Raw genomic sequence first — 26238 nt, 5'->3', positions numbered from 1 at the left:
GTACGGCTTCTCGGACCTACCATGTTTACTGTATTCGTAAAATATCGACACATTAGAGAGTTTTAGCTTACCGTGATCCGCGATCCGTTACCATGATCCGCCACCGCGCGTTCCACTGCGCATTCCCAGACCTCCTTGATGCCGATAGATGGCGCCACATATTGAATGCCGGCACATAGACCTGCCGCGTCGGGACTAATCAGCTTGTGCGCCCTGCCCACGCGCGGTAGAGGGTAACGGTGGCGGATCGCGGATCACGGTAAGCTAAATCTCTCTATTTTCAACGCGTCTTTAACGCTATTGCGTTAGCTTTTCCGTTCTTCGGGAAGTCCGGCGTCGGCGGCTTCGTGAGCGAAACATGGCGGACATGCCCTCTGGCAGGGATACGTGTAATAGCTGGCAGGTGATGACATGGTCGGACGCCGACTGGTCGGCGAATGGTGCCATGTCGCGAGACCACGTGACACCGTGATGTCGGTAGCTACCAATGGACGCAGCTCCTGGAAGGTGGGATGCGAACCTTCCGGGATCCTTGGATCCAGTCAGACGCGCATACGCCGAAGGGCAAGCGGGCAGGTTTGCTTGGTTAAGGCGGGGCCACGGTGGGCGGGGCTTTATATCGATGTCGGGTGTTCTCTCACACATAATGCGGTATGTTTATGACTGTATGTATTTGCGTGGAAGATGAGGGATTGCTGTTTTTTTTTTGCTTGTGACAAATTGCATTGACGCTATATATATATATATATATATATATATATATATATATATATATATATATATATATATATATATATATATATATATTCCCGCGTTCGTAAGTGCGAATAGCATGTCTGCAGTGAGCGCGCTGCGGTTTCGGCACGGACTCGAGCTGGAGATACTGTGGGTATGTGTTTCTACCTGCCTCTTCTGTTTTATTCTCCGAAATCGCTGGGCAAGTGACGCAACAGCACCTCCTTTGTTCTTAAAGCGCGTGACCGATCCCATTCTCTTTGCATGCTTGTATGCCGCGTCTTTTACTCGGTGCAATTGCCGAAGCGTCATACACTACCACCGTATTCCGTGCTCCCTCAGTGAATGCTGTCGCCTCTGAAAGCCTCAGTGTGTGGCCTTAGCAGGAAGCGGACACGCGTCTGCCTGTCGCACCGGTCAAGCTGGGCCGTATCGGGACACGTATGGCCGCGGAGTGGAGCTCTGCGTAGGAGTCGCCATCATCACCGTCTTCACGTGCTGCGTGGCTCTCAGGTGGGCTTGGCAGCAGGTGGCGCTGTTGTAGAAGTAATCCGGAAGGCACTGTACTCAGTGCGGTTCTTCTATTTTTATAACGCAGTGGTGTTAAAGGCCCCGCTCGCAAAATCTACAAGATCTACAAAAGAATGGCCAGTGAAGTTGCAAAAAATAATAATAAAAGTCGCTAGCTCGTTCCTTCGCGCTAATAACTTCGCTTTAGGCATACAACTGCATTTTCAGCAACTGTCCCAGTAGCCTGTCTAATCTCTACATTAAGTAAATTAGAAAAATTGACCTCGTTAAGTAAATAATTATTTCCGAAAAAAAAAAAAGAAATGTCCGCGGTGCGCAAGACGGCTCGCAGATGTATGCGACTGATTTCCCTAGGCTATCTCAATTATTTAATTTTTTTTAACCCCTGGCACAAGCTAGCTGGAACAATCCGATATATGCACTTCTGAAAATTCCACGGATTCTGCCGATGTCATTTAGCCCTCCTCCGCCATTCCTCTTTCGCACACACGCTCTCTCACTGAAAACTAAAACTAGGAGCATAATTTTCCGTACTTCGTTTTGTTTCCTGTGTGAACCCGCTCCGTGGTGCGTGGGCTCACCGTATACAAAGCGTCTGCGAAGCACGCAGCGTGAGAACACGTGTGCACGGCGAAGCTTGGGAACGCGATGGGAGCCCACACGTCTCGTCTGTAGCGTGCCGTTCTCTTCCCGCCATGGGAAGCGTATACGTCAGCGAATCTCGCGTGTTCGCGATACTGCGGGGCGGCGTACGGTGGTCGCCTGTTTGTCATGTCATTTTTTCTTTTTTTTTTTTTCTTTTGCGTGCGTACCTGCGCGTGCTTTCCCTAGTACTACTGCCTCCTCTATGTAGTGCGTGTACTGTTCGGTGCAGCGGTTTTCCACATCGGGACGTCCGCGGTAGTCATGCGCGGTGACTGCGGCATAGAGAAAGTATATGGTTGCGGGACGCTGAACGCTGCGTCGATTCGGCCTTTTTGTTTGTATCGGCCGTGGAGCGCAATGACGACGTCTAGACGGAAGTGACGTCACCTTATTACAGCTGCACTATCAGTAGAATAATCTTGCGGATAGGTTAAACTAAGCATGACACAACGCGCAACGTTCGGTGTTATACCAGTCATGGCGGTTTCCCAGTCATATCGGGCAGACCTCAAAGGGCTACCTTTCCTAATTTGAGACTTGCGGCGCTGTACTGATTCTATTGCTGGCTGGCGATTATGTGTAGAGAAATTACCCTATTCACTTTTGAAAATCGCATGAGAACTGGCCATACTGTGACGTTGTAGAAAAGCACAGTCAGTGGTAAATACCTCTGAACAAGACACGTCTCTTACGGTGTTTGGGGATGGGGGGCACAATGCATGCTGTACTGAAAAGGGGGGGGGGGGGGGCATTCCCAACAGGAGCCTTGCCAAGGTCATGGGAACCAAACGCGTGGGGGCTGGATTGAGATTAGCCGGATTTTGTGGTTATAGGCTATCGGCCTCACCCTTGGGTACGTGCCTGCTCCGAGTACTGATAAAACTATTTCGCCGCTCCATCCGTAGAGGTTCAACTCCACTCTGCATACAGGCTGATATAATTGGTATTACAGGAAGCACATAGGTATATAATACCTGGACGTATTACTAACAAGGTTGTTTGTTATTCACAAATTAAGGCCAGGTCATGTTATTATCGACGTCGAATAATATCAGTTTCAAGGACGCTCCCACTGGCTTTAACCTTTTGAGGTTTTCTCCCTGATTGAGCTGAAGCTGGTGTGTGCTGGGGAGTTTGGGACCCATGGGCCAAAGCTAGCATTTAATATGTGAAATAAAAAATAAAGGCGCTGTCTATATACTTTGTGGCCGAGCAAAATATTAAAAAACAAAAAGTGAAACTTAAGTGTTTTTCCGAATTGAAATGAGCGGAATGTCGGGATTTCTTAAGTACGAGGTAGTATTTTTTTTTTCGTTCCGCCTACTTGAATAATTAGTCATAATTAAAAAAAAATGAACTTCAAATATGGCTCTGAACGCTCAGGTGAAAGTTGTCTAGCGCTATTTTGCGGTGGTAGGTAAGGATGTCACGAAAGGACAGCAGGCACTCCCCGGCATCTGAGGAAGACTGCTTCTCCCCAGCCTGGAAACTGAGACCTCGGGCCAGGGAGTGAGCATCCTCATTACCGGGAAAGTGCGTGCAACCAATAAATTATTCACGGGATGCGGCTGAGGGTGTGGTGATGAGAAATGCAGTGTTCCGTAATTATCTGTCCTGGTTGTAAAAAAAAACAAAAAATACTCTGCGCAAACTACTGTAATATTTGAGCTCGAACGCTGATCACAACACAACGTTTTCTGTGATCTACGCTTTTTGATAACTATGGTAATATCTACACTTGCCTGCATTCTCCGGAACCGCAGAAAACTGGACTTGGCGGCATAACTTTTCGTCGAAACAAGTGAGCAGCCGACTGACAGGCTGCGGCATCTGGCGACCTATAAGCAACTAATATTCTTAATGATGACCACTGCGTTTTGGTCTTGAACAAAAGGTCGCGGGTTCGATATCATCTTTCGCAGCTGTAGTTGAAGGCGAGTGCAAAAACCATCGGTACGCGCTAAGGAATCCCATGTAGTCGAAAATTTATCCGAAACGTCCAGTGCCAGTCACGGCGTACAGTACATGAGCTTAAGAGATACTCAGCTGTAGCGCGTAGAATTCCGCGTCAGTTCACAGTCAGTGAGCTCGACTTATCACTACGTATCTTCTCATTAATCCTAGTATTGGCGTCCTTTATTTTACCGGCGTGCCGTTCCGTGTGAGCATTTTTTCGACTCGCATACGCCAGATGGCATTCGGATAAAATTGCTGGGGGTTATACGTTGGCGAAGTGACAAGGGTGACAGACTCGTTGTCGCTTTATGGAATGCAATATCGAATACCTCCGGCTTCCGCAACGCAGTCGAGGCTGCCCAGAACCGAAAATAGAAAAAGCGCGCGAGTGTTATAATAGTTTATTTTCGTTTCGTGTCATTTCTAGTTTTTTTTTTTCTCCCTTGCGCACATTGTTTGGGAAGCCCGACTGGAATGGCTTTTTGACTAGTTGCTTTGCTCGGATCCCCATTGACGTAGTGGCGGATGCTGTAGTGACGCGGTTGCTGCCATTTGAGTGCATGCCCTCTTGTAATGCTGCATTTGTCTTCTCTGCACTTTATTTATTTGTTGTATTTTGTTGGGTTTCGCCGACCTGAATTTGACAATGTGAATTTCTTACGCATCTTTTATGAGAGTCATCTCTCTTTTTGTAGTATGTAAAAGAAGCTTGAATGCGTATCAGGCAGCATTTCGGTCACGCTGGCTGTATCCCTCGCTAGTAAGAGAAAAGAAAGAAAAAACTGATGGGAAAGGTCTACATGGATGGGCGGTTTAATTGACGAACTTCTCAGAAATCGGTAACTCGATCCCGCCTTCCCCTCCCTAAAATGGAAACAAGAATGAACAAAACTCTCACTTGAAAAAGGAAACGTGGCCGTTGAAGCCGTTCGCTACTGCCCGCTTTGGAAGCAGTTTTTAGTAAGTTTCCGTGGAGCTGATATTTACACGCCCCCTCAAGGTACACTCTAAACAAGAATAAGCGTATAAAGGAGTAAAAAGGGAGTAGCGTGTCCCCTAGCGCACTCCCTATTAGAGCCAAGACATGCTGTCCCAGCCCTGGGGCAGATTTTCATCACTAGAAATTCGGAAACCAATTCTCAATTCAAAATATGCGAAGTTCTAGCAATTACAAATATATTAAATGAGGTTTCAATCTAAAACTAACATCAAAACTTCTGGTGCAGTGGAGAAAACTCTTCTTTCATTGCTAATTACATCAAATAAATAGATTCCAATGAGAGAATACGCTTCTTTTATTAAAGTATATCATTCTGCATATTTAGTGCTTAAAAGCTACCCGAAGACGTGGAGAAGATACGGTACCTTAACAAAGGAGCGCGCTAAAGGGCATGCTACTCCCTTTTTACTCCTTTTTAGGCTTATTCGTGTTAAAGAGTGTATAACCGCGCGTGTGCTATTCAAGTACACATTTAATATGCTCTCGCACGAAATAATGCTCCCACACACCACGGCCACTCGAGCGGCCTTCACATACGCGCTGGCTACATGAACCTTTTCGTTGTTTTTTTTTTTTTTTTTTTTTTTCGATTTCGAAACGTGATTTATGTGATCTAGCGCTACACTTCCTGGCGGATGTGGCGTTCCTGCAATGCGTGGTATGTCCAATTGGCTGTTCGTTTCCGAGCTTGTTCCATCCCATCCTACGCCGAGACGGACTCACTCACATTAGACAGAACTAATTACCCAGAGGTGCACTCACATTGGACAGAACTAATTACCCAGAGGTGCAGTAAAAAAAATTTAGTGCGCCGACTTTTATCGTTTCCTATAGGCTGCCTAGTCTTCGAACGCGGAAAAACAATGACTCAAGTCTCCTCTATGGCTTCCTGGCAAAAAAAAAAAAAAGAAAAAAGGAAAATAATGGTAGTTATCGTTAGCGCAGTCTACTAACGAAGTACCTTTACTGCGGGGCTGGCGGGTGCGTGGAGAATTCGGCCGTAACGCGCCTTTCTTTTTTTTCTTTTTATTAGTCCCTTACGAAAAAGGTCAGACCCGCGCGTCGTCGTCTGCTTAAGAGCGAAGCTTCGGTCGTCTGCTAGTAGCCTTTGTTCCCCGAGGCCTGGAATGCGTCGCCCGCGCTTCGCTACTCCTGATTGGCGTGTCACGTGGGTAGGCCTATTTTTGTGACGCTGCTGCTCCTACAAACGGTTCGTGCGTGCTGCATGCTACCCTCCTCCGCTTCCTCTTCCACCGCCTTTGTTGTCGTCAGCACCTGTCAACCGCTGCCGGTGTCAGCAGCGAGGTAGTTGCGCACAGCCGTCGCTTCGTGCTGCGGTTCCGGGTTTTCCCCGCGCCCGAGCGGAGGGCAGACAATTATTAGCTCTGGGTCCCACTGGCATGGACGATGTTGAAACGTACCGCGGCGGCAATTTGAACGAGTGTCACTTCTTGTTTAGTAGGAAATTTAAAAGAAGTAAGAATAGGAGGAAAGTTGGAACGGTCGATCAATTTTGTTGCGAAAGCAATACTCGTCCGCTCGTCGCTGTGTGCTGTGTCCGTGTCCGTGGTCCCCTAGCCGGCGCTGCCCCAGCAGAATTCACGTGAATTCACGTTACGCCTATGTCACGGGCAGAAGCTTCCAACTCGTGTCGCCCCTTTCATATGGGAGGGTGATATCGGAATCAGCCTGCCAGAACCGTTTGCATTGTCGTTTCCCCTACGACACGCAGGCACGTCCATACGGCTTGGTTGAAGAGTGACTTTATATGTGGGCTGGTAGCTTACCCTCTCGCGTCGTACCCTTAAAGGATGAGCTTAAGTGTCCCCAATAATGTAGCCCCTTACACTGATCGGGCGTGATAGGGGAATAATGTAGCAGGCAAAAGAAGCTTCCGCCGTTTTTTTCGCAATTCAATTAGGGTTAATCAGAGCTAAACCACAACTAATTTTTTCGGTGTGCGTACTGTACTGGCTGAGATTTCCAAACGTGTGCAATCAATCAGATTCGCGCATATCTCCATTGGCCGGAGTTACCTTAACTTGCGCTAGTTGACTTAGTGATGAGGATAACGGTCTGGCCTTTACCTTTGGAATGAGCGGTCGCCTGTGTCCTGGCCAGGAGTTGGGTTAGGTTGAAAGAGGTTTAGCTCATGGTTAACCCTAGTTGAATTGCGAAAGCAACACGGATGCTTTTTTTTTTTTTTTTTGCCTGTTACATTATTCCCCTACGTGCCTGCGTGTCGTAGGGGTAACGAGAATGCAAACGGTTCTGGCAGGCTGATTCTGTTATCACCCTCCCGTATGAACGGAGCGACCCGAGTTGGCAGCTCCTGCCCGTGGCATAGGGGTAACGTGGATTCAGACGTCATGGGAGACCACGGACACGACACACACTGACGAGCGATTAGACCTGGCGTAGTATTGCTTTCTCAATAAAAGAACATAGATACCTGAAGCCATACTCTTTGTGTGAGGCAAGCAGGTTGGGCACCCGGGCGAAGCTGAAGCAATTAAAAAGGTGCACAATTAAAAGAGCATAAAGCCAAGAAAATAAAAATAAGTTGCTGAAGTTTTGAGGAAATTGTCAGTTTATGTGTAACCATTCGTGTTGCGGCTAAATTTTTTATCGCGATTTTCGCGCGAAAGCTAAATAAGTTGTAGTGTGGTAATCTTCATCGATATAACCACTGACATGCGTCGCGTGCTGCCGCTCTCAAGGACGAAGAAGTTGTTCGCTGCCTTGCTCTTTCGCCACGCCTGACGCTCCGCTGCGAGTCCCTCCTGAGCGGCTGGACCCATCTGGGTTTACCGAATAAGCACACCCCTACAATTGGTGCAGGTGCTGCTGGGTACGTTCCCGTCCACCCTGGAACTAAGAAGCCGCACATTACCCTCTGCTTCCAGCATGCCGGACGACACTGCCTCGACATCGTCGCCCCTCCCAACCACCGTGCTGTGTTCTGGAGCTCTACGATCCGTGCCTCTTCAGTGGCACAGCCGACCAAGACGTCGACGATTGGTTGTCGGCATATGAGCGCGTCAGTAGCTACAACAGATGGGACGACGCTATCAAGCTAAGCAATGTTATCTTTTATCTGACTGACGTGGCAAACCTCTGGTTTCGCAACCATGAGGCAGACCTGCCATCTTGGTCTGCATTTAAAGAGAATTTTGCAGAAGTGTTCGGCCGCCCTGCAGTTCGCAAGCTCCGGGCAGAACAACGCTTGCGTGAGCGCACTCAGCAAGTCGAAGAGTCGTTCACTAGTTAGGACATCGTGGACCTATGCAAGCGTGTCGATCCGCTAATGACCGGAGCGGATAAGATCGAAAACATCATGAAAGGCATCTCTGACGACGCGTGCCAAATGCTCTGGGTAAAAAATCCTGCCACGGTGAGTGACGTGATCAAGCTTTGCCAGAGCTACGACGTGCTTCGTAAGAAGCGCGCTTCTACCCGGCGGTCCGGTGTTAGAGACGACGCCATCTCTACACTAGCGCTGGGCGGTTCTACCCCATCAGAGGACAGCCCTTTACTTCAGCAAATCAAAGCCTTCGTTCGAGAAGAGGTCGCCCGCCAGCTATCGCTGGTCCCTCAGTTACAGGATACTGGCCGCCTTGCTCCTGACATGGCTCCGTCTTAGGCCCCTACCATACGGCGTGCCGTTCAAGATCACATCGCTGATGTCCTTCCGCCCAGCTCCATGCTCCCGCCCAGCCCTGTGCTGCCGCCCAGCCCCGTGCCGGCGCAAGTAACGGCACCACTGACTTACGCCCAAGTTGCGGCCAGGCCGCTCATGCCATCAGCACCTCTTTCCTACCAGGCCGCTCCTTCCAACTTTCCTTCGCCTTTGCCTGGGTCTGCATTCCATGTCCCTATTCCAAGGGTACGCCAACGCCCTACGAACCCTTGGCGTACCGCGGACAACCGGCCAATCTGCTACTCTTGCGGGCTGCCGGGCCATGTCGCACGCCTTTGCCGCCAACGCCTTCCACCTTCTCGACCTGAACTATGGAACTACTCCTACAATACAGACCAGCCCTCGCCGAGAAATCCGCCCAGTTCCGACTTTGTATCTCGTGACAATCAAACGTACACAACTCGCCGATCACCTTCCCCTCGTCGCCGTTCCCCGTCCCCACTCCGACGTTCTACCGGCACTGTTGAGGGAAACTAACAGTCGCAGTTCCCGGGGCAAGAACTGCGCTTGGTTCGAACTCTTCAAGTCCTCGGTGTTCTCCCACTAACGTAATTCAAGTGTTTGTCGACGGCGTCGCAGTACTCGCTCTTGTCGACACGGGCGCTGCCGTATCCGTCATCAGTGAAGCTCTTTGCCGTCGTCTTCGTAAGGTGACCACCACACTTACCGACTTTTCGCTTCGCACCGCCTCATCTCAGCGCATTCATCCCTCAGCGGCGTGCACGGCCAGTGTTCTCATCGAAGATGTCTTATACACCATCGAATTTATTGTACTGTCTCGCTGCTCACACGACATCATCCTGGGCTACGATTTCCTTTCCACTCATCATGCCGTTATTGACTGCGCCCGCGCGGAAGTTTCCTTTTTACCTCTTTGTGATACCGTCTTGTGTGACGTCCCTACCCGGCCTGCAAAACTCCTCGTCGCCAATGACACAGACACTCCTCCATTTTCTGCTGCCCTCGTTCCACTCTCCTGTGAAAGCGTTATTAGTTCGACTGTCTTCTTCACACCTTCCGACGCCGCTTCACGCCATCCCTGCCTCCTGCTTCCATTTGCTGTCCTCAAGTTCGAAGATGGCCTTAGTGCAATGTACGTCTCAAATCCATTTTCGTGCCCGTCCGTCCTGCTACGCGGCGAGTGTCTCGGTCGTATTGAAGAACTTGATCCCGCGCTTGTAAATACTCTTCCTGCAACGCCTACTTCATTAGACGTTAATGTGCTCAGCTCTTGCAATACAGCGACCGCTTCGACACCACCCGATGTTCTTCAACAAGCTATTGACGCAGATCTTCCACCCGCACAACGCGATCAACTCGCTGCTCTTCTACAGAACTTCACTTCTGCCTTCGACCTCCCTCACACTGCTCTGCGTTGCACGTCTGTCGTTGCGCACGCAATCGACACTGGTACAAACGCACCTTTACGACAGCGTCCTTATCGCGTGTCGGCCTCTGAGCGCCAAGTCATTGCTGACAACGTGGACGACATGCTTCGCCGGGGCGTCATACAGCCATCTAACAGTCCATGGGCTTCTCCGGTTGTTTTGGTCACCAAGAAAGATGGTTCCATCCGGTTTTGTGTCGATTACCGTAGGCTTAACAAAATCACGCGCAAAGATGTCTATCCTTTGCCGCGAATCGACGACGCCTTGGACTGTTTACAGGGAGCCGAGTATTTCTCCTCTTTGGATTTGCGCTCCGGCTACTGGCAGGTACCGATGGCTGATAATGACCGCTCGAAAACTGCCTTTATAACACCGGATGGATTATACGAGTTCAACGTTATGCCTTTTGGCCTCTGCAATGCCCCAGCTACTTTCGAGCGCCTGATGGGCACTGTTCTTCATGGACTGAAGTGGCAGACCTGTCTTTGTTACCTGGATGACATCGTAGCTTTTTCTACCGACTTTTCTTCTCACCTTCTCCGCCTAAGGCATGTCCTCACGTGTCTCGCCGACGCTGGGCTTCAGTTGAATTTGAAGAAGTGCCACTTTGCCGCTCGAAAACTCACAATTTTAGGCCACGTAGTCTCTAAGGAAGGCATTCTTCCCGACCCCACCAAACTTCGCGCAGTTGCAGAGTTCCCGAAGCCAACCTCCCCGAAGCAGCTTCGGAGCTTTATCGGCCTCTGCTCCTACTTTCGACGTTTCATATTGAACTTCGCCTCTATCATCGCTCCTCTGACCCAGCTCCTTGCCGGCAGTTCCGACCTTTCCGCCTGGACTCCAGCCTGCGATAAAGCCTTCGACACGTTACGCCGCCTTTTGGTTTCGCCGCCCATTCTACGCCACTTTGATCCGGCTGCGCCTACGGAGATCCACACTGATGCCAGCGGTATCGGGCTTGGTGCCGTCCTTACCCAACGTAAGCCTGGTTACAGCGAGTATGTTGTGGCATACGCCAGCCGAACATTGACAAAGGCAGAATCTAATTATTCAGTCACAGAAAGGGAATGTTTGGCCATTATTTGGGCTATCGGAAAATTTCGTCCTTATGTGTATGGTCGACCGTTTTACGTTGTGACCGATCACCACGCTTTGTGCTGGCTTGCCTCTCTGAAAGACCCATCCGGTCGCCTTGCTCGCTGGGAGCTCTTCGTCTCCAGGAGTTTGACATTCATGTCATTTTTCGATCAGGCCTGAAGCATACGGACGCGGATGCTCTTTCCCGCTCGCCATTGCCTAGAAATACTTCGTCTGACCACGTCTGTGCCTACGATTTGTCGACTCTTACCACTATCGACATGGCTACCGAGCAGCGGAATGACCCCTGGATCAATGCACTTTTGGATTTTCTCTCAACTCCTACTCCCGGTCATTCATCCAAAGCGCTCGTCCGCCAAGCCCACCACTTCTCCATTCGTGACGGTCTTCTCTATCGCCGCAATTATTTGCTTGATGGACGGAAGTGGCTTCTAGTCATCTCGCGTCATCTCCGTGCCGACATTTGTGCTGCGTACCATGGTGACCCACAATGTGCCCACGGTGGCGTATTGAAAACCTACACGCGCCTACGTCTGCGATTTTACTGGCGTGGAATGTACCGCTTCGTACGACATTTCGTGCGCGCTTGCGAATCTTGTCAACGCCGAAAATCTCCTCAGAAGTCCTCTGTTTCGTTGCAGCCGTTACCCTGCCCGGCGCGTCCGTTTGACCGCGTTGGCATAGATCTCTATGGCCCTCTTCCTACTACTCCTGCTGGAAACCGGTGGATTATTGTGGCAGTAGACCATCTGACTCGCTACACTGAAACATCACCGTTACCCTCTGCCTCTGCAAGAGACGTTGCTTTGTTCATTCTCAACAACTTGATTCTTCGCCACGGGACTCCGAAGGAACTGCTCAGTGACCGCGAACGCGTTTTCTTGTGCGACGCTCTCGAGGCCCTACTGAAAGAATGTCGCATCATTCATCGCACCGCTACTTCTTACCACCCTCAGATGAATGGCCTGACAGAACGCTTCAACTGTACTCTGAGTGACATGCTGGCCATGTACGTCAACGACGCTCATTCCAACTGGGACCACGTTCTTCCCTTCGTAACCTACGCGTACAACACTGCGATACAGACCACCACTGGATTCTCTCCCTTCTTTCTTCTTTACGGGCGCGAGCCAACCTGCACAATGGACGCGCTTTTTCCCTACCGCCCTGATGTTTCTGAATCGACGCCACTCTCGGACGCCGCCCAGTACGCAGAAGAATGCCGTCAGCTCGCTCGTTCGCTTACAAAGGAAAATCAGTGGCAACAAAAACACCATCGTGACACTGGTGAGGCGCCTTCATATGCGCCCAACTCCCTGGTGTGGCTCTGGGTTCCTGCCACAACCGCCGGCCTGTCAAAGAAGCTTCTTGCTCGGTATCACGGTCCATACCGAGTCCTTCAAAAAACATCTCTTGTGAACTACGTAGTTGAGCCCGTTACGCCATCTGCGGACTTGCGTCGCCGTGGACGCGAAATAGTTCATGTGGACCGAATCAAGCCCTACTACGATCCGTCTGTCCTTTCGGCACCATGAGTCGCCAGGATGGCTCCTTCTCTGCCCGGGGGGAAACTGTAGTGTGGTAATCTTCATCGATATAATCACTGACATGCGTCGCGTGCTGCCGCTCTCAAGGACGAAGTTGTTCTCTGCCTTGCTCTTTCGCCACGCCTGACGCTCCGCTGCGAGTCCCTCCTGAGCGGCTGGATCCATCTGGGTTTACCGAATAAGCACACCCCTACAAAGTAACTAATTATAAGTATTATGCATTAACAAGGTAACTGATTGCGTATATTGTTTCTCGTATGTCAATCTTGTGGCATCTGTGTACATGTGAGGACCTTGTTAATGTCACGTTGTTACTGAGTGATTGATTCGCTGGATGCGAGAATGCGTACGCATTAAAAGAAAAACATATGGAGGGCGGGGGAGGGGTGTTGTGTTCCTCGATATTTTTCTGGAGGGGAAGGAGCGGGGCAAGTTCACACGTAGCTCACATTCGAGCCATCGACTTCGTGGATTAGGCGCAGTTACAGTATTACACAATGCTCCATCAGTCGATATTCGGTGCTTGGCACTGCGGCATTCTTGTCATGATGGCCACCGCTCTCGTCCAACTGGAGGGTTGTGGACCGCGAGAGCCCTTGGAAAGGTGGTGCCATCGGTCGGCTTCGGATGGAGTCCCTGGCACCACATCACCAGATAATTGATACTCTCTTCCGCCTCACCACACGCGCGGCTTAGCGACGATATAGCGACGACAATCGACTAAAAAAAAAAAAAAGAAAAAAAAAACAACGTTCAGTTATCGGCCTGGACACTGGCGACACCTGCTGCAGCGGAATGGAACAGCATCTGCTCTGCTGGAAAGGACTCCATTCCGTAGTTGATGCCGTTGGTCCTAGCCGGCGCTTTCGTCTTCTGGACGTCCGCTGAAGTCGTTAAAGTTGAAGAGTTGCAAAGCTAAAGAAGTATAGAAAGAAAAGTTGACTGCGGCGTTTTCGTTTTCTGGCCGTCAATTGAAGTCGTTTAAGTTGATTGGTTGCAAACCGAAAGGAGTATAAAAAGGAATGGTTGAGTATGGTGAAGACAATTCCACCCTGTTTCAAAGGTGACGCTCTTCTATCCATCCGCTGCAAATTGGCTGCGGCTCACCATTCTTGCCCGCCTGTTGTTGTTTTGGCGACTGTCATAGTTTGAGTCTCTTTGGGACGTTATACCCTTCAAACCAAACCAAACCAAACCACTTTGTTGTTTTGCTTTGGTTTTTCTCTGCTTCATTGCGCACCCTTTCTCATTTTGTCGCCTTCCTCGCCTGGCTCCAGTACGGGCCGGGTCGTCGTCATCAAGTTCCATAAGCTCCGCCTTCAAGGGTATGACGTCACACGGTAAAGGGCTCCCATCTGCAGCCTCCCTTGCGGATCCTCCCCTCACTGTTCCTTCCCTTGCACTTCTGTTCGGTTGATTACTAATCCCTTAATCTATGCCGTTTATCTCACACAAGCTCATTAGCATATACAACCGTAAGGTGCCCGGTGATGTGAGACTACCTGATATGGATATCAAGCCCCGATTATATCCTTTCGGCACACCGCCTGTCTGAGCTGTTTCACTTACAACAGCAAAGCCGGATTTAACAATGTCACGTTAAAGCTATGAAGTGTGGGAGTATTCTAAATCATTGAATGCCTCCTATTCAAATCTCTTAACTAAATAAATAATCGCGTTAGAATTTTCTTTACTGAAAGAATCGAATATGCTTTCGAATAATTGACTCGATGGTGCCAGTAAGGCAAGTATTGGGCTCCAACGACTATTGTAAACAAAATAGTGCCCGCTCTGACCCCGCGCTCGACATATTCTGCATGGAATGGATGGTTCAACTCTATAACTCGATCCATGTGTGTGGCGGACTGCAAAGAACTCATAAGTGACCTCAATGACTGCGATTCACTGCGAGTCACTGCAGTATACTCAGGCAGGCAGGCTTGGCAAACCGTGTTGAACCCCTCCGTGTTGTCTCGGCGGGTTCGATGACCGTTTCGGTGGCGGTGGAAAATCAACGCGCCTGTGTGCTGTGCGATGTCAGTGCACGTTAAAGAACCGCAGGTGGTCGAAATCACCTAGAGCCCTCCAAGCGCGGCGTAATAGTTACTTTCCCAAAATTCGCACACATGTAATTAGATTACATTACCAAATACTTTTGCCAAAAAGTCAAAAAAGAACAGTGCACTTACTCTTAAATTACTTTTTGGTGTGCATATTATGAACCCCAGGCGGTCGAAATCATTTGGAGCCGCCCAACCGCGGCGTTAATAGTTACTTAAGTTAATAGTTCCTCTCCCAAAATCCGCGCATATGTAATTGAATTATGTTACCAAATAATTTTGCCAGAAAGTAAGAAAAGAACAGTGCACTTACTCTTACTATACTCTTTTTGGTGCATAGCCTCTGTCAGGACGCAACGCACACGTTCATCTTGCCGCCAAATATTGTCGCAGACAACTGGTCCCTCACTCCCTCCCTCTTTCCTGTATCACGCGACAAAAAAAAAAAAAAAAAAGAAAAAAAAATCAGGCGACGGCAATAAAACAACGAAAACGGAAGCACGGTAGTACACTTGTCAAGTTAAGGTGCAAACGATCAACGAAGCCATGTGCGTTGCTGCCTGCAGCCGTCTCCACTGTTTGAAGCCCCCAGGCAGTCGCCACGCCGCCCTTCGATGCAACCTAATAGTATGGACCGTACTAATGGTCTCGATAGGACCCTTTGCTCCTGCCATATGCAAGGCGCGGTTGCTGTTAAATCGTCTTTACTAACAGCGCGGTCCGCGGCTACAGCATAGGGCCTACTGCCGGAAACTAGGTAATACTGACATTTCTCCTCTTCAGGGTCACCTTGAGAGGACGCGGCTCCGTTCTCTCTCCTAAAGCCTACTCTCTCCCAGAGAAACAAACCGGATCACGTCCCCAACGGGGACTTCGCCGCCATCATGGCTCAGGTTGCGAGCGGGGCGCGGATGTTGCTCGGTAGGTTTTTTCTAAACAAACAACTGTAGTTCTCGCGCACTAGAAGTAATAAGGCAATTGCATTGTAGTAATTTACTGCCTTGTAACCGGCGTTCCCTGAAGAGGGTGAGAGAAGCGATATCCTGAAAACGAAAAATAGACATCACTACCGGGAGACGGGACTGACACTTTCGGCTGAAAGGCGAGAAGAGCGTTTATTGTTCTTTCCTTTCCCGCTGCTTCCCCGCATAGCTGGGCCGAGTGCTGCCTAGAGTGCGCTCGCGAGATCCATCCGTTTCTCCGGGGAATCGTCACACCACCAAACTGATCCAAACCACATCGCGTCCTGACGTCTGATCTCGGATGACGTCTCTTGATTTAGCACCCAGTGGAGTGTGTCCTTTAGAAATGAAATGCCTTACCAGAAGAATTTTCATCGGTGCTTTTATCCTACTTTAAGCTGCTTAGTCTTAAAAACGGGGCACTGGCATAAGAGTACTTTCTTAATAGTCCGCGGTAACAACGGTACGACGAGACTGCGCGAACGGACTGAAAATTCAGTCACCGCGCGACACATTCCAGAGCACCAGGAAAGCAGAGAAAAAGCGCACCAAATCGGGCAAAACCAGTCGCACGACATCTGCGACTCGCTGATTATTATTATTATTATTATTATTATTATTATTATTATTATTATTATTATTATTATTATTATTATTATTATTATTATTATTATTATTATTATTTAGGCGAAAGCGTTGCTTGCTTCGTAGCTGGCGTGAGCAGGAAGCAGTGCCAAAAATATAAACGGGATTTCGTGTCAACATTGTGCTACAATGGTTCTGTATGCAGCGTTCAATGTGTTGTCATATACTATTTAGCATTCATTTGCTAGTCAAGTTGGAGTTGGTGTCCGCTGTGAACTGAGGCAGACAATGCGCTTTTACTTTCCTCAATACCAATCAATTTTCTTTTTGGAGAAGGAAGGAGTTTTCTGATTCCGAACACTTCTCCAAAATATGTGCCATTCGGCGCTTTACAGATATTTCAACACGGTTTATAACTGGAAGTGCTAAAACGTCAAGCAAAAAGCCATGCCAGACAGTGCTTTCGCACATCTTCGGTTTAAGACCCGGCTAATTTTCGTCGCCTCTGTTCCTTGTCGCCGTTGGCCCTGTCGGCTGGCGCACTTATCGCCACGCAAACGACGGCTTGCTCTCTCTCTCTCTCTCTCTCGCTCTTTTTTTCGCCCCGGTCAAGCAGCGATGAGTCATCGTCTCTTTTGTGCCGAGCCGCAAGTGCACGCCAGCACCCCCCTCCCAACCCCTCTTCTACCCCAGGCCATCAGAAACGGCCCAAGGCAAAGTAGTTGTCGGAGGGGCTGCTGCTTTTGCGAGGAAAGCTCAGCTGCTCCCCCGCTGTCTCCCTGTTTTCCTCAAATCTCGTCGGGACCCCAGCACTACGACGGAGTGGACCTCGTCGTGCGCGCACAGGTTGGCGTACGATCCTCCCCCTCCCTCCGTATTGCTCACTTGTTCCGTTCTTTCCTTCTTTTTTTTTCCTTTACCTTTTATTCCTGGAACCGCGTTCCCCCCCCCCCCCCCCCCCCCTTCTCCCCCCTCTCTGCACGGCCCCATGTCTGGATCGTCCGCGTCGCTCATCCTCGCCTCCAGCTGCGTGTACGCCAAGGAGGTTGGAGCAGTGCGGCTGCTTTGCCGCCTTTTTTTCCTTCTTTCCTTCGTTTTGGAGCTCTCCTTGCAACGGTGCATCCCTTGCGGTGTCCCGTCTCCCGTGTTGCTTCATTTTCGTCCTCGCTTTCTTCTGCTCTTCCGCTTTCCATGATCCCTTCTCTCCACAGCGCTGCGTCCCACCAGTCCCACTGTAGGGGGTGAGGGCGGCTGGGACAGAAGGATAGCAAGAGCGCAACGACAAACGTTGCTCGCGCATTTGACGGTGTCTTTTGGCTGCGGTGTGCGTGTAGTTTGGTCCTTCGAACAAAGGACGCTTGCTTCGACTCCCTCCGAGCCGTTTGTTCACCTTCTGGTCGCCGTGCTCTCCGGCGACGAAAATTGTGTCCGCGGCGTCGTCCCGGAGTGCGCCGTAGTTCTCGGAGCTCATTCGCCGAGACATGTTTTCCAGCGAACGGGAGTGTCATCGCTGTTCCGACGGCAGTGAAGCGACGACCCGTGCTGTGCTTCTTTGTTGTGCGACGTTAAACGCCGACTCCGGTCACCGACGAGTAGAGTGTACGCTCCAGGACCGTGCGACGTGCAAGGAGTTCGACACGCTCAGAGCCGCATACAGGTCAGCTGCTGCTTGCTTATTGCCGTCCTAAGCTCTTAATCGGACACTAGCGTCCTGGTGCTTTCCCGGCTCCGATTTCCTCCCGTATTCATCTGTTCGCACTTTCAAGCATTGCCCTTCAATGGGTCATCTGGTCCCGTTTTAATGCTGCCAATTTTTAGCGACGGATTTACTGTTATTTTTTCACTATTCCCCTAATATATTTGATGGATTCCCTCTTCCTTCTTTCACTTCCTCAAAGCCGGTTTTTATTTTTCCAAGCAACGAACAAGGCGATGAAGCTCGTTGTTAGGCTTATGCGAAGAGCGGCGCGGTTGTCTTGACGATGGTTGTCTCAGAAAAGCCTGATGAGGTGTCTCTATTCGCCAGAGTTCTGAGTTTCTTCAGTCACCGACCTCTCTCTGGGTGCTTGCGGGTTGCCAGAGCGCGGAGCCAGGCGTTTGTTTTAGTATGAAAACCACGGTGTGAAAAAACTTGTATGGGTACCTGTCGTCCCTGACTCCTGATTGGTCCTCCAGGTCGTGACGTCATAGTCCACGTGTCCAGGCGCGGGTAATTCAAACCGTATTTTCTCACGGTACCATGCTAAACCGCGTTTTTTTTTTCCTGTTTTTTTTTTTTCGAGTCGTTTTCTTAATTTCCGGTTGCTACCAGAACGCTTTCGTTTTTCTCTGGCTGGGCGGTTTCGGGCTGTCCGAAGGCAGCCAGTGTGGCCAGGTTGCGCTCGGGCAGCTAGCAGACGACAATAGAGGTAGCATGGAAGTGGGTGGTCGGCACGGTTATTTTTACATGGACTAGGATGAACGCGCTGGTTCGTGTGTATTTTTAAAAGAAAAAAAAAAGGCCCCATTCTCTCGAAATTCCGGCGTTATGCGCTAGAGTTTACACTTTGAAGATGCAAAGACTGCCCTTTAGGCATTTAAACCAGCTTCATTTGTGTTTCCTCCCCAGAAAGTAATATGTTTTTGCTTTTGTGTTGGAATTTCATTTCTTATTTTTGTTTCATTTAATTACTTTGATTTGGGGTTTCTCCTTTCCCTATCATCAAGCCTCATCAACAAATTAAACCACTTTGCTTGGCAATCACTATCGCCAGGATGCTTCTTTTTGCATCCACACATTTCCATGCATTTGCCAGAAACTGAAATGGCGACAAGGGTGTCCCAGCAGGTGATGTACATGCTCGATCGGGAAGAACGAAAACTGCGCGTCTGCAGCAGCAGAGGCGGCTCTGGAAGCCGAGCTGCTGCGCACGCAACACGTAGTGCACATGATGGATGGCACTTCCGTCCGCCTGACACGCCGCACCTGGCGGCAGGCAGTCTGCCGAGCGTGCAGCCGCGTCCAGATAGGCGCTTGCTGCTCGTTGGAGGCACATGTGCCCGGCTTACGCCTGTGCGGGCTTCGCTGGTAAATAGAAAGAATAGGGAATAAAAATAGAGCGGATGGCATGGGTCCCTGGGCGTATTTGCTGTTGCTTATTGTTGTCAAACAGCGAATCGTGCTATATTGTTCACGTGACAGCGAGGAGTGCGGAATGTGTGCTGCTCAGCCTGTCGTAATGAGAAGTCCAGTCGCTGCTGCAGTGGTAGGATTTAGAAAGCATGCACATTTCCTCTTGTGTTTGGCAGAACAACCCATGGCAGGAACGTACGTGAGACAGTGCGCACCATCTGTTTTGCTTTAGTCTGGGACCTCGTTAGCAGGTAGTTTGTATTCCTAGATTCACAGCTGGCCATCTACTTCGCCAAAGGTACCATTTGAACGCTTTGGCATATTTGCCTAACCTCGCCACTGTGGCTGCTTCGTTGCATCAAACCGCATTTTAAGAGGTCAGAAAGGCATAGCTGCTAGGAATGGCATTGTAGTCATTGTGTAATGCCTCCTGGAAGAATATTATAGGTCAACACAGTTACCTTCAGCGCTTGCTGAAAAGCTCCTGAACTGTACAACTGGCGTAGTGGTGAAAAGGGAAACAGAAACATGTTTTTTTTTTTTTTTTTTTTTTGTGCAACACAGCAGCAAGTGCTAATCTGAACGGAGAAGCACAAAATGAAGTAGTCATCTTGAACTAGTGGTCAACTTAGTGCTTTGCCTGCTTCTTCGGGGATCGGACAGGCCACTCATAGTCAGAGTAAGGAGACCGCATTTACCCACCTCATTGGTGGTGTGTGGGTTTGAGCTGGAATGCCTCCGTGTGTGCGCTTGTTACTTCGACCACATTCGTGGTTTGTGGAGCTGATGCCTTCTAGACGTGGCTGACATTTCAGGCATTGTCGTTTGTGCATGCATTTCCACAGCCCTGGTCGAGCTGAGAGGTATGTTCTCCGCAATTCTCGTGTCACTTGGCTGTCACCGCTTTGTTTTGCAACTCTCAAAGAAATTCTGAACTGTTTTCAATGGAAGACCGCTTACAGAGCAGTATGGCTGCCTACACGGTAGGGGTCGTGCACAAGTTGACACCCCCTCCCCTCTTGCGGGGCTTAAGGACCTGTGTTGCGCATCTTGCCCGATGAGTGATGAGGGTGTCTCTCTGTTTTGCAAGCCGAGTTGAGTTGGGTGAAATAGTTGTGTGCATTGTCAGTCGTCTGTACACACAAGATATTTTAGGAGTGTGCTAAAATTTGTTGTCATACCACAGTTTAGTACAGTGCTGGTCACAAGGAGACATTTGGCATTACTTGGTCTAAGAATAGCCTGATTGATTGGGGAGAAGCAAACCTAGCAAAAGACACGTGTGAAAAAGATGTGCACATCAGTACAGTCAGAGGAGTCGTTGAAATTACCACTTTTTTATGTATCCTCGTTTGCGAAATTATTTTCAAAGAAGTCGTGTGAATAGGACTTGGCTAGTGAAAAGACAAGACGAGCATGTTTGTGTGCTTGGTTGTTCTGGTGAAACTGATGATTCAAAATACTCACGCTAACTACAGTGTCCTGTATTAAATAATTACTGCATCCTTAAATGATAGGATGGCAAAATTTACTTCAAAGATCTTCTTTTTGTTAGGAAGACCAGGTACAAGGACATCAGCTGAATTTTTTTTTTTTTTTTTTAATGCGTGGTTCTCTGAGGCTGCACTGGGCAGTACAAGCCACAGAGTTCCTAAAACACTTGAGGTTATCATAATGTCACCTGATTGAATTGGCCAAGCTACAGCACACAAAGAATATGCAGGGAGCACTTTGAGGTGAAGTGGGCCTACCTTTCAAAACATCTGTGTACACTCGGCTACAAACTTAAACATTGAAGCAACAGCACAGTAAACATAGGTAACTTTGCCTCCACTGTTAGTACTTCCTATTTATTGTTCTATACGGCAATGTGTGAGAGCTATATAACTGTTCCAAGGCAAGGTGTGTGTGATCAAAACTGCTGTGACATGCCTTACATATTGCGCTTATGAATCATTCATGTTACTGTTTTCTGAAAGGTGTTTGCTTTAAGTTTGACGCAGGTGTAACTTCCAGTGCGATTCTTTGGTGCTGTGATTCAGTTTAGTATTTGAGTCTCTCGGAAAAAAGTAAGATATCTCCAGAGAGCTAAGCTAATGTGATAACCGTGTATGCGGTAGTTTGAGAGGGGTGATTTTTGCTGCGTCACCACTTTTGCTGCTACCTTGCATTAACAGCAGCATAAAATGGCATTTGTACATTGTGCGTTTGCCTTGTGTTCATAAATTGACTTGTACGAAACTTATGATTATGAAATCGAAAATTATGCTGGGACACTTAAGCTGCACCAGGGCCTGACGCATTAGCGTAGGCGATCGCATAAAGCCTCGCTTTAACCAAGCTGTATGAACTTGCCTAGGATTAGCCTGGCTCTGCATCCAAGAGCACTGGAAAGTTGAGTCTTATTCCACTTTCCCACCTCAAATGAGCAACCTGAGTTGGCAGCTCCTCCCAATGTTGCGTAATCGTGTGGCCACGTTAAGTCACACAAACCATCAAAGAATCTGTGCTTGGCCATGCCAGCTGTTACCAGCCAGCGCCACACCTGCGATTTTTCACTCAACACCGACGCCGGATTTTGTGGGTAATGAGTCCTGTAACCCTTTCACTGCCAGGCTATTTTGTCATGATGGCTGAGTCTTCTTTTGCATGTTAGCTCCTTGGAAATTTGATGTTAGTAATGCACTGCGATGTTCTGCAGGACTTGTGAGCATTTTTATTCCGTTGGTCGATTGGGTTTCCTCTTCTTGCCCAGATTCTTACGCGGCTCTTCCTCGCTGTCATCACTAAATAGCCATTTTGCTGAGCTGCTTCATCGCCGTCATTTTCACGAGTCAGAATTCATGAACATTTAAGAATTTCTTTGTCCATCAAAGCACGAATGCATATGGCATGCTTACAAGTCAGGGCTGGGTTGCCCAGTAAAGAAGAAAATGATGCTGCATGCATGTAGAAGCTGTGCTGCTGAGGCAACAGTGAAGTGATGCAGTGATGAAGACAATGATGATGCAAATGCAGATACTACACCCGCTTCATGTGTTTGTCTAAAATTTACCTTACAAGTTTTCCGTGTTTATGCGGCGTCACCATAGACAGTGTGACATGCCTGCAAAATTTCTACACAAGTCATATTGGGAGTGGCAGGGAGTGAGTTAAAAAGACAACGCGAGTATACCCAGGAATAGTAGGGGTTATGTTTGTTTGCTGTCTCCCGAGTTACCTCTGAAGTGGCAGTGAGAAGGTTAATGCTATTGCATTAGAATGAACAGCCAAGGAAATTTTGTTTCCAAATGAATATGGGAGTTTTATTCAGGCATTTTGCCCTTCTGTTCACACAGATTTGGGGGTCCACGTGCTGCAGTGCATGTGACAAGTCCTCCCCCTATTTTTTCTTCATTTTTTTTTTTTTTTTTTTTTTTTTTTTCAGCAAGGCAGGTATAGGTAGTTGCATCGTTCGGCTTAATATGTGCATACATGCAATTCTTTAAAGGCGTGTGTATCTGCGTTCATGCATGCGTGCGCAGATTAAGTAGATAGCACACAGGACAACTTATATGCTTGATATCCACTTCTGTGCCGTGGATGATGCTGCAGGTTTAACAGAAGCCCGTCATTCATTTCCATTGTCAAAAAGAAAATATTAGGTCTGTCACTAACTGTATGCTTCATATCTGTGCTACATTTGGAATGCTGCGGAAGAGTTCACTCTGTATCAAAAACTTTTGTTTCATATAGACCATCATTGTTTCAGCGAATGCTCATGAAGTGTTATTGTGTTTTCTTTTTTTTTTCTTTTTTTCATATGACCCATGTGCTGTGTGCATCTTTCCTAAGGATTAATTTTAATGAGCCATTTGTAGAAGTGCCTGCACAGTTTTCTTGGATCCCTTATTACCATTCTTATCACCTGGCTGTTGCAAATACTCATCTGTCGACAAAGGCAGCATTATAATCAAAAGATAACTGTAGGCACAATGTGATTGTTCTGCCATGGCTGCTATACCGAAATGCTCTTTGTGTGTTTTTATTCAGTTGCTGTTGCGTGGCACGTATGCATGCATGTTGTGCAATGGCTGAAGAGAAAATAAATATTTTGCTACCTCCTACGAGGTGCTCCTTGTTTGACACCTGTAGAGGTCTTCAGAGAGTAGCATTGGAAATGGCGTGCCACAATAGAGAAAATTGAGGTGGTGGGGGGGGGGAGCAAATAACATCCACGTGGACATTTAATCTGAATTCAGGGAGGGATGTAACTTGCGAGGGAGTCCGTGCAGAATAATTCATCTTAAGTGCATGAAATTTAGTTAAGCACTTTCTTTTGGCTGTCACCTTGAGCCGTTTCTGTAGATTCCTGCGCAGCCCTTTCATTGCTCTTGTAAGGTAGGAGAAAGTGAGCATGACAGAGCTTTGGAGTGCAAAGAATGGCTTGAGATTCTGAATGCATTTCAGTGAAATTGTTGCTGCCAGGTTCATAAACACCCAAAAATGTCTTTCTCAACGATTCTTGTGTATTTGGGAGTTTTCCGAGACTAGCAGTCGGGGAGGGTGGGCTTTGTAACAGGGGAGGAAGAGGGTGGAAGGCAGAAAGATTTTTGCCTCTCAAAATGCTGACAGCTCGCAGAAGCGACAAAGCAAAACAGCCGTGCTGTGCAGTGTGTAGTGTTGCGATAGAGTGTGCCTAATAAATTGAGGATGCGTAATTGAGTAAGTCCACATTTCTACGTACGAGCACCAAGTCCCGTTTGCGCAATGTAAACTAAACCGGGAGAGCCCTCTACAATCAGTGGTGCTTATTTGCCTGCATGAGTTAGTGCCTGGTTCAGATTGTTTGCCTTTAGTAGTATTGCACGCAATTACTGGCGGCAGTATAAACATGCCTGTTGTTCAAGCCATCAGCTATTAGAACCTTTCTTTCCTTGGATGAGCATAACACAAACACCTTGCTAGTTTTATTCTTGTAAGGTGAGCGAAACTAAAAGCTGAGTGAGTTGTTTGCTAGAACTAGCGTAAGGCTCAGTTCATCATCCTTTGGTAGTATTGCATGTAACTGCTGACAGTAATGGTAGGTACACGCACCTGTTGTTCAGGCCATCAGCTGAAGGCTGTCACGGGGAGTGGAAGTTAACACAGTTATTATTTCTCCGAACAGGAGCTGGAGGGAAAAAGTGGTAACTGCGCCGAACTTTGAATGCATTGGTCGTGCTCCAGAGTAGCTCCTTGTTTGGCCTCGTGTCGCGACGGCTGTTGTTTCCCCGGGAGTTTGCTGACCTTTATAGACGAGCGGTTGTGAGGCAGGAGACTGTTGTTTTGAAGGAAGAAAGAGGGGCTGCTGCCTCCACTGGCAAGCTTGGAAAAAGTTGGCTGCCAACTGCTGCTTGCTTCCTGTATGGTACAAAACACCTCATGTTTCTATAGTAGGCTCAGCTACTGCTTGCTCCTCAAAGGCTGCAGAGCTGTGACTGCGTGCGCAATGCGAAATAAATTTAAAAAAAAAAAAACACTAATAGAAAGCGAGCATGTTTACCTCTCTCAGACAGGCAGGGTTGTAACAGAGGAAGTGAGATGATGTCACATTTGGTTTTACTGTAAGCCGTATTTAGCCGTTGGACAGTAGTGTTGGGATCCATGTTAAGACATACCCACTTTGAAGTGTGCATAATGGTGTGCAGTTTTGAATCACGCCATGTATTTGAGGCAGTTTTGCTTTTGATATTTGTCAGATCACTGCTACTGAGAACGTGATGTACTTTTGGAGAATAATGGAGTCCGAGAGTATGGTATGCCTCATCGCTAGACAGGAAAGTTCAAAAACCAGTTGTAAAGTTGTTATTTGTCTGACTTGTAAGCTATGTGCGTTCATCCTATTCTAGCCCTTGAAAAGCAAGCACAAGTGGCCTAACTGGACAGTCACATGATAAGCCTTCATTTTCTTTGGTGTGTTGTTCACAGTACATATATATGTGTAATATACATTTAGTATCTTAATAATGCTGTAAGGCAACGGTATACACCAATCTATTAGACTGACTAGTCACGGGCTTCTCAAACAGCGAGAGGTAAGATCACCATCTCTGAGTGACTTTGGTTCGTTATGATAAGTTGACGTAGAGCACCTTCTCTATGCTTGTCCCAGGGCAAAGTCTTGAACTGCGCTGTTCTGTTTTTGTCCTGTCAAGAAAGTAGCACTAAGGCAGAAGTCTTTAACAGCTCGTGAGTGGCGTCCGCAGAAACTGTGCGCGAGATGTGTCCACAAGATTCTGCAGGATATCGGTGGGGTTCTGTTATATAGTGACCGATAGTTATAGTTAGTGATAGATTATGATAGTCAGTGATGAGAAAAGGAGAGTCTCTCTCTCTCTCTACTCACTCTACCCTTTCTCTTTCCCTTCCATCTCTACGCCTCCCTCACCCTCTTTCCCCTTTTCTTCTAGAGAAAGAGTAGAAACAGCCTCTCTCTCTCTCTCTCTCTCTCTCTCTCTCTCTCTCTCTCTCTCGAGGAATCGGGGGGGGGGGGGGGGGGGTATAGCAGCAGGGCTGCCAAAAGGCTTTCACCTTGCTGCATGTGAGGTCACTTAAGTGCTCCGCTGACAGGAGAGCCTGTGTCATGGTGTTGGTATGCAACCCACCAATGCTTGTGCCGAGCAGCGGAGAACTAGAGTGGTGGCTTTGTCTTTTGGCAGGAGCCTTAGTGAAGGCATGGCCACCAAGCTGGACCGGATGCAGCAGGTGCACCCAGTGTCGGTGCGGGACATCAAGGAGAAGCTGCAGGCGCTCCGCAAGCACACCAGTGCGGGCGCACTCAGCACCTCGCACGCCAGGAGGGCACCTGTCTGCGTGAAACACGGCAACGACGACAACCCCGTGAGTCACCTTCCCCTTACGAACTACTGCCGTTCTTTCACGGCCCAACGTGTACCGA

The 26238-nt window shown here is 48.5% G+C and overlaps 1 protein-coding gene across 2 annotated transcripts in view; it reads left to right on the top strand.

Annotated features, from left to right (window-relative positions):
* Positions 1-26238, top strand: part of LOC146182334 (mitogen-activated protein kinase kinase kinase 1-like) — a 96914-nt gene that overhangs the window by 39611 nt on the left and 31065 nt on the right. Inside the window, exons 1-2 of one of the 2 annotated variants that reach the window (XM_084577426.1) lie at positions 17845-17864; positions 26000-26180. In XM_084577426.1, the coding sequence (XP_084433552.1) occupies positions 26016-26180 (165 nt within the window). In that variant the 5' untranslated portion in view covers positions 17845-17864; positions 26000-26015. Of the gene's footprint in view, positions 1-17844; positions 17865-25999; positions 26181-26238 lie in introns of those variants that run through there. The other variant, XM_084577427.1, reaches the window with a different exon arrangement.

This window comes from Amblyomma maculatum, chromosome 8, assembly GCF_055883805.1.
Source record: "Amblyomma maculatum isolate TAMU_Amacu chromosome 8, ASM5588380v1, whole genome shotgun sequence".
NCBI lineage: Eukaryota > Metazoa > Arthropoda > Arachnida > Ixodida > Ixodidae > Amblyomma > Amblyomma maculatum.
The sequence above is the reverse complement of the archived record's forward strand: the minus strand, read 5'-3'. Positions and strand labels throughout refer to the sequence as shown.